At 43.0% G+C, this 8,882-nt stretch overlaps 1 protein-coding gene and 1 pseudogene across 2 annotated transcripts in view; one reads left to right on the top strand and one right to left on the bottom strand.

The window, feature by feature from the left end:
- Thoc2 (THO complex subunit 2) overlaps positions 1 to 3,093 on the bottom strand; it is a 114,591-nt gene extending 111,498 nt beyond the window's left edge. The window contains exon 1 of one of the 2 annotated variants that reach the window (XM_006257504.5): positions 2,941 to 3,093. In XM_006257504.5, coding sequence (XP_006257566.1) covers positions 2,941 to 3,011 — 71 coding nt within the window. In that variant the 5' untranslated portion in view covers positions 3,012 to 3,093. The remainder of the gene's footprint in view (positions 1 to 2,940) is intronic. The other variant, NM_001191756.2, reaches the window with a different exon arrangement.
- Positions 3,040 to 7,476, top strand: LOC691151 (similar to 40S ribosomal protein S2; annotated as a pseudogene).

Consider the following 8,882-nt stretch of genomic DNA (forward strand, 5'->3'; position numbering starts at 1 on the left):
AATGTAAATAATTTTGTAAAGAGCTAAAGATATAGTTCAGAAGTAGTACTTGCTTAGTATATACAAAGACTCTAGATTCATTTACCAGTAAGGCAAAACGTAAAATATTTCATTATATTAAATAGATTCAGTTTGGGGTTTTGTTTAGATATGTTTTAAGTGCGTGCGTGCGTGTACAGGTGCCTGTGAGACCAGAGGTTTTAGATCCCCTGGAGTTACAGGAGACCATAAGCCATCAGATGTGGGTCCTGAGAATTGAAATAAGTAAATGCTCCTAACTCCCCACCCCAGACGTCTCTCAAGCCCTTGTGGCTTTAATTTTCTTTTGGCTTTTATTGTTGTGTTTCAAACAAAGTGTTTTTACCATGTAGCTCCTACTGACCTCAAACTCCTGGGACTCCTCCCTCATCCTCCCAAGTGCTAGGATTACAGGTATGAGCCACCACACCAAGCTATGTCATCCAACTTTAAATTCTCAGCTAGTATAGTGGGATATGTCTATAATTTATAATCTTAGCACCCAGATAATTATAAATTCGAGGTCAGTATGAGCTACAAGGTCACTGTCTCGAGAAAAGTTAAGTTCTCTTAATAACAGAAACTATATATATTTATATAATCATTAAATTGTCACAATAATTTGGCTCTACTGTAATTCAAACCACATTCCACAAGCTATACAATAAATACACATGAAAATACATATACAGTTTTTTTTTTCTTTTTTTCGGAGCTGGGGCCCAAACCCAGGGCCTTGCTCTTACTAGGCAAGCGCTCTACCACTGAGCTAAATCCCCAACCCACATATACAGTTTTTAAGTAGCTCTTTTAACACTAGGTAGCATCGATCACGTAAATATATATAAACTCAAATTCCATTTTATATTCTTGGCTTCATATATCACTTAGATTTCCTCCACCTATTGCCAGTCAGAAGTTAGGCAGGGCTCCTCCCCCTATTCTTAATACTCATTCTAAGGTGAAAGTAAAAACATTAAACTGATAAAAGCTTGGTCTGTGGATGTAGCTCACTGACGGAACACATGTTACACCCCCCACACACACACACACACAGTGAAATCCACCTAGAAGAAGGAAGTGGAGCAGCCACAAACATGACAGTTCATAAATGAATAGGCTTTAGATGCTAAATCACGATGAGCTTAAATGTTTGGGAAGGATTACCCTCAAACCTACAATGCTTTAGGTAAGTTGCTTCCCATCCTGCCTTCTCAGCACTCAGGGCACATCAAAATTAAAAACGAATGCTTGTCTGATACGGTGAGACATACCTGTGAGTTAACAAAACACTAAGGTACTCCAAGTATCTGCTGGAAGCCATGTTGTACCAAAAGGAAGAGATGCCATCCCTTTTCTTCAACGGCCTCTCAGCTCATTAGCATACAAAAGTAAATATGCATGATGTCAGAGGCCAATTAATGGCTAAACAGAGAGGTAGAGTCTGCAAGGGCAAGACTGTCCCAAGAAGTTTAAATATCTAAAAGCTGAAACAATGTTACTTTTAACAGCTACCACTTGAGCACTTACTATAAGCCAAGAGCTTTACAGACATTTACTCTTCACAACAATCCTTTGAGTAGAGCGCTTATTATTCCCAATTTACTCAAGGGGAAACAGTGCAAGTGTTAAGCACTTAGCCAAGGTCACCCGGCTAGTTAAGTGAGCTAGCTAAGCTAGCCACTTACTCAGACAATCCAATTCTAGAACTCACACGGTTACATTTCACACAACAGCAAGAGGAATTGGTGGTAGGAGTAAGTCACGTTACAAGAGCATGATCCTGCAATTGTTGTACTGTGTTTCTTTGAAGTAACTTAGTTTCACAGATTCCTATCTTCCCTCCAGCAACTGGGAACCTGATACTGGGCTGGAGTGTGGGAGTTTGGAGGGAGACAACTCCAGAAGCTAAGGAGAGTTAATCTCACACAGGATTGACTGCTAAGCTTCCAGAGTGATTCAGAAGAAGAAATTAGAACTTTTGCTTTCCCAAATCGGTGTTAATTTTGCCACTTTAACGGGGAGTAGGGGTGGGGTGGCTACTGGGGGCAAGAAAGCCACTACTGTGGGAAATCACTGGGCAGGGGTACAAAATAAGTTTAGAACTTAAAGGAAACAAAACATCCTAAAGTACTAGAAAAACTTCGAGGAGGGCAAGCATTAGCTGCAGTTCCAGGCCAAAATGGGATTTCCTAAACATTTTACCAGGAAAAGTTGAATCCCATCCCGAAATCCCTCTGAAGTGACATGCTGGTAGGGACTTGGCAAAAAGCGGCAATCCCTGCCACACTTTCCCGAGGACCGCAGGGCCAGGGCAGCGCGAGCTGACACTCCCTGAGAAAGCAGAGGTGCCAAGCCTGGCTGTCCCCGACGCCCCTGCTCCTCTGCCACTGGCGGCGAGGACCAGAAAGAGTTCGGGACAGTTCGCCCTCCTAAGACTTCGGGCACAGGAGAGGCCGGGCGCCAAACTGCAGGAGTCGCCTTAGGTACAGAGTGAGGAAAAACGGGACAGACAGAGAAATGGCAAGTGTGGACCCAAACAGCCCCAGCTGCGAACCCACGGAGAGAAAAGGAGCCGAGTGAGCTGAGGCAAAACAAGCGAGACAGACAAAAAGAGACAGGGCAGGAGCACGGGGGACCTGAGGGGACGAGACGGAAGTTCTGCTGAGAGACCTAAAGGAAGCGGGGCTCCGGAAGGGACCACGGGGCTCTCAGGGAGACTGGAAGAAGGAAGACGCTCGGCGGCGGCCACCGGCTCTGCTCCTCAGGCAGTTCGAAACTCCTGACCAACCAACCATCCTCAATCGCCGCCCGGGTGGGGGAGGGGGTGCCGCTGCCCCCGGCCCCTGAACCCCACTTCTGCATGCTCCCAACGCCCCGACCTCAGGGCGCCCGACGCCTTCCCCCAGCCAGAACACTCACAAATCGCCTCTCCCTGATTTCTCCCAGTTCTTTATCCACTCTGCGGGAACCACCACAGTCGCGGCCGCCATCTTCCCCTCGCTAGTAACAGTGGCCCGGATGTGTAGCGAGCGAGCAAGGGGTCAAAGGGGAGCGCCGCCCACGGGGAGTGACGGAAGCTGCGAGTTCGGTTTTAGATTTCCCGCCCCACCTACCTCCCCACCCAACGGAAGCCTCGGGCCTCGCCGACAAAGAGGCGGCTTCGCCGGGGGTCTTCACGGCTTTCATCCCTAGTTCCCTTTAGAATATATACCCATTAAAAAAAAACAAAAAACAAAAATGCCGGGACCGCTTTGGCCTTTATGATCTCCCGTAATATCTACCCCAAACCACTAATTCAAACGCGTAATTTTTCAAGCGCTCCGTATGTTAGGCATTGGCGGATGCTAGAACTGTAAGCCGTGACATGAGCTTCTGGAAAAAAAGGAACATAAGAAATATCTCAACTAACTACTGGATAGAAAATTAATATGAATAGGGCAACGATACTTGGTACGCCAAGTAATGTGCTAATATAATGGATAAACGCTGGGAAACGTATGATCCCCAAAATCTTAACTCCTTACTTTAGCTGTCAAGCTAGGGAACATTAGTATGCTGAGAAACAATGCTTACGGTGTTATAATCTCTCCACAAAATAATTTTTATTACAAAGGCAAAACGTTACTGTAAGAAAATATGGAAGATATCACCCTATGTGGGTGAAAATAAATTCCACCAGGGTTGGCACTGTAACTTGGGTCTAGAGCACTTGCCTACCTTAAACAGGGCTCTGGTTTGGTACTTCACTATTGGGGGAGGGGGAGCTAAATTATCTCAGAAATAGAACAAGTGAGCTTACACAGATACAATTCCAACACTTGGGAGCCTGAGGCAGAAGCGTAGCAACTTCCCCTCAGCCTGGAAGTAATTAATGCAAGGTGGACAAGCAAGTGAAAAGAAATGGACACCATGGGACTGCCAGTGAAGTGCTAGGAAAAACACTACTCAACTTCCTAAAATTGCTAATACCAATTTTTATATATTAATTTACTATTGTAGGCAGCAAATATGACCATTATTGAGGGAGATTCTACAAATTTACTGGACTGTACTTTTCAGTTGTCAAGCTCTTAGAAGACAGTAGTTCTTCAAGATTTATGAAGGCTGGAGGCAGAGACAGAAGGATCTCTGTGAGTCAGAGGCCAGTATTATCAACACAGCAAACTCCAAGCCAGCCAAAAGTTTATATACAGACTGTCTGAAAAAGATTAATGGAGACAAGAAATACAAGGGATTTTCTCCACTCCAAAAATAATATTTTTCTTTTGCTATAAAGAGCATTATTGGCACAATTGAATACCTGTAATTAAGTAATAATAACAGTATTATGTTGTTGAACCCAAATAACTCTACTCAAATCACCCCTGTGGTGACGGCAGCACTCCTCCTTACCTGTCCCAATGTTCTGGGTTCTCAAATAAAAGACAAGTGAAGCCTCCTATTTTTATATGCCTTAAACAGCTCAATGGCTGGGCCACTTCTAAACCTTCAAGTGGATAACACACTCCCCTCCAATAGTCCTGAGTTATTACTCATTGCAGAAATAGTTATACTTTAGTACAGATCATTCCTGAAGCAATGACTCTGCAGTTAAGACCATTGGTTACTCTTCCAGAGGGCACCCAAGTGGTGATTTGAATGTGTAACTCCAATCCCAAAGGTTCTGACACCCTCTTATGATGTCTGATGACAGTGCACATATGTGGTATACAGACATACATGAGGACCAAGCATCCATACACACACAAAAAAAAATGTTTTTAAATAAATCTTTGAAAAGAAACAAAACCTCACTCAGGATGATATTCTCTAGTTCTATCCATTATTGCTAGAGGGGTGAGGAGGGAGTGGGGGAGTGGGTGGGGGAGCATTCTCTTAGAGGCAAGGGGGAAGGGAATAGAGTGGGGGGGGTTGTGAAGGGGAGACCGGGAAGAGGGATAACATTTGAAATATAAACAAATAAAATGATTAATAAGAAAATTTAGAAAAGAAACAAATCTGCACAAATCTGTAATCAGAGGCAGAGCCAGAAGGACCCCCAAACTGAAGTCATCTTAGGGCTCTGTGTAGCTGAGTCTCATTTTTCCCACCCTCGATCACCCTCCTGTTTCACCTGCTAACACTAGATAGGGGAGAAAGAGGGAGAAAGCAGAGAGATTACTGAAATCGAACTTCTTCCCCGTAGTTTCTTCTTTGGCCACAGCTACTGACAAACAGCAAGCAACCTTCTTAAAAAAGAAGTCTCTCTGAAATAATGACACATTTTTCAACGTGTTCTCAAACATGTTTCTTGAGGGAAGAGAGATTTCTACTTGACTAAGCAAGTCTAAAATCATTGCTTTAGGAATGTTAATTGAAACTACTACCCCTAAAATATGTACTTTTAATACTCAGGTTACCTCATAATAGCTAGACTATCAGTGAGTAGCCTGCCTCGGTTTCCTGAGTGCTGGATTTACAGGCCCCAGGAACTACACCTGCTTAATAAATTGTAACAGAGAGGATCCCTCTTTGAATAACCCTGGCTTAAAAGAAAGGCTGTCAATTGTTCAATTGTTAAGGATCATCTCCATGGAAAACTCATTAACCAAGTAAAGTCAACAAACAAAAATACATACTCTATTATCATAGAAAAGAATGTTCTAATCAAACATTTATGAACATATGTAAATACATATTGAGAGAGAGAGAGAACATGAAAATAGATGGGAAACTGCGTGAGGAGAGGAAAGGGTTTCTAGAGTCATAGACAAAAAGGAGACAAAATAATGAGACGGTGATATAGCAGGTAGATAAACTGGCACCTTCCCCACCAGGAAATTCTTGTACATCTGGGTGGCTTTACCTAAGGTTTATCTGCTTATAGGACACAAAGAAGAAGGTTCATGCACTTCTGCAAGGAGCAACCAGAAGTATGAGGGTGAGTCCGGGAAAAGACAACTGAGTGGATCTGGACAAGAAGAACACTGGTTCCTTAGGATCCAAAAGAATAGTTAGAGGCAGGGACCCAAAAGTATGAAGCAGCCTATACTTCTATTTAAAAGATATGTCCCCTGGCCATCCAGGCACATAGTGTGGAAGCAACTTCCAGAAGATGATGTGGAGAAATAATTTAACTAACAGAAATGAGCCCTTAAAGCAACTGGCCACCAGAAAGGATGACCTTTTTGAACAATCCAAGGACCATATTCTGGGTCATATTTAATAGTTCCAAGTAACCAATACTGATAGGAAAATGTGCAAGATGTTCTCACTGATGAAGATGTTAACCTAGAGAAGACTCACCTCCTCTCAGGCCTGAAGACAGTGAGTAGGAAATTCAGGGATGCAGTGGTGAGACTCGGGACTCTGTATGCACCCAGTTGCTATCACCTCAACTTGGGACTTTGTTATTAGCAGATGCTCAAACACAACAACTCTAAAACTGGACAAAGCCAGATTAAATACAGAAAGTATTCAGTGGAAAAAAATAACAAGTTATCAACTAAGGAGTTTAAAACAAATCAATTTGTGAGGATGGGAGATAGAAACAGTTGTGAGGAGTGTGGAGTCACATGCCTGTAATTCTCAGCACAAGTCAGGTTTTGAACCTAGCTAGAGCTGCAACAAGACCGTGTTTTGGGGACAGGGTGTTTGTTTAAAAGCCCTTGTTTCTCAAGGAAAACACCAAATAGTGGATGATGCTAGTTCAGGAAGATGGCCTTGAAGACCAGTGCAACCCAGGCTACGGTAGCCAAGAAATTTCTTCTAGGAACAGGCTAAGGTCATAATGCTCATGGACGCAAAGATAGAGAGGAGTGGGTTTCTGTCACCAAGCTTGGCAGTCTAGTCAAGGACATAAGAATCAAGTCCATGAATGACATCTACCTATTCTCCCTGCTCATCAAAGAGTTAAGATTATTAACTTTTTTTCTGGAAGCATCCCTTAAGGATGAGAGTCTAAAGATCAATCATGCCAGTGCAGAAGCAGACTTGGGCTAGCCAGCAAACAAGATGCAAGATTTTTGTTAACATTGAGGACTACAGTGTCATGTTTGTCTGAATACTAACAGACCCAAGAAGGTTGCCAGTGGCATCCCAGGGGCCATCATTGTCCTTTTGTGGAGAAGCTACTGAGAAAACAAAATTAGCAAGCCTCACACTATTCCATGCAAGGTGACAGGCTGTAATAGCTCTGTGGTGGAGAGTCTCATCCCTATCCCTAGACACACTGACACTGTCTCTGCTCCAGTGCCCAAGAAACACTGCTCATGGCTAGTATTTATGTCTTCCACATGTCACCATGACTTCACTGCCACCCTAGACAATTTCACCAAGACCACCTTTGATGTCATCTCCAAGACCTACAGCAATCTGACCCTTGACCTCAGGAAAAAGACCACATTCATCAAATCACCCTGTCAGGAACTCTTCAACCATAAGATTCCATGTGCAGAGAATCCAGGCTTTATCTAGGGTTACCATAAAAGGGTATTCATATAAGAAAAGCAAAGTTAAGTGGAAGGGGAAGCCCTTGGTCCTGCCAAGACTGAACCCCCAGTGAACATGATTGTTGGGGGGAGGGCGGTAATGGGGGGAGGATGGGGAGGGGAACACCCATATAGAAGGGGAGGGGGGATTTAGGGGGATGTTGACCAGGAGAGGGAATATCATTTGAAATGTAAATAAGAAATACCCAAGTTAATAAAGATGAAAAAAATAAAGATTTAAAAAAAAGGAAAAGTTAATCAAGCATGTAAAGGGTGGAAAACCTTCAAGAGAGTTCTCAAAAGCAGTCCATATTATCTGAATGCCAGAAGCAGTGCCTGCTGTAGCCAAATGGTGTGTTTAATGGATATTCTAAATTTAATGGCAAGAGTTACTGAGAACACCTGCAAACAAGAAAATAGACATCTACCCTCCACATTTGAGCCAGAACCAAACTGCCAAAGACCCTGACAACTGTGAGTGCCAGCCACGGTGCAGGACCTCATTGGACTCACCTATTGGCACTGCACAAAGGAAAGGCAGGGGTCAAAACTCCGTGCCAATGTTAGTGCCTGCTTCCTTCATATTGCTGAAGATAGCATGCAGATATTACCCCCTCTCTGCTGTCTCCATTAGCCTACTCATAATAGCTTCAGCACTTTGGCCCTGGTTGAAAGTATTCATCTTCTGATCTCACTATGAAGGAAAAGAAAATCTTGTTAAAGGCAAAGAAGCAAAGAAAAATGATGCTACAAAATGTCAGTGTGAGAAAAGGACCAAATGTATGAAAGAAGTCTCACAATGAACTGATGAAATACCAGTCAGAGAAAGCTTCATGTAGAGCACACAAAGGATGTGAATCACTGTAATAGTACGAAGGAACACGGGACACAGATGAGGAAAATTACAGAAAATGAATGGCGTACCTCACATTATTGAAGAAATGGATGTAAATAATCAACACACTGACAGACAAAAATAGCATGTCTAAAAATAATATGTTCCACCTGAGAACCCAGCCTAGCCTCTGCTGTTTTCCTCAAAGCTCTCACACATTTCTGTCTGACCAAATGGACATTTCAGAATTAAAACAGTAAGACAGTTCCAACGGTGTGCATCTTCTCAAATCACAGACGTCTCAATTCTTAGCATTCGACTCATTAGGCATTATCTGAGGAGAATAGCATTGTGATTTCAGTTGACAAACAAATGAATAAACATACGATGTAAAAATGAGACAAATCTTGCATGTTTTCTCTCACTGATGATCTAGATACACACACACACACACACACACACACACACACACACACATAAAGCAGAAGGGACACTATAGGAATAGAGTGTACCAGGGACACTATGGAAGTAAATATTACCAAACTACAATGTGTATA

This window comes from Rattus norvegicus, chromosome X, assembly GCF_036323735.1.
Source record: "Rattus norvegicus strain BN/NHsdMcwi chromosome X, GRCr8, whole genome shotgun sequence".
NCBI lineage: Eukaryota > Metazoa > Chordata > Mammalia > Rodentia > Muridae > Rattus > Rattus norvegicus.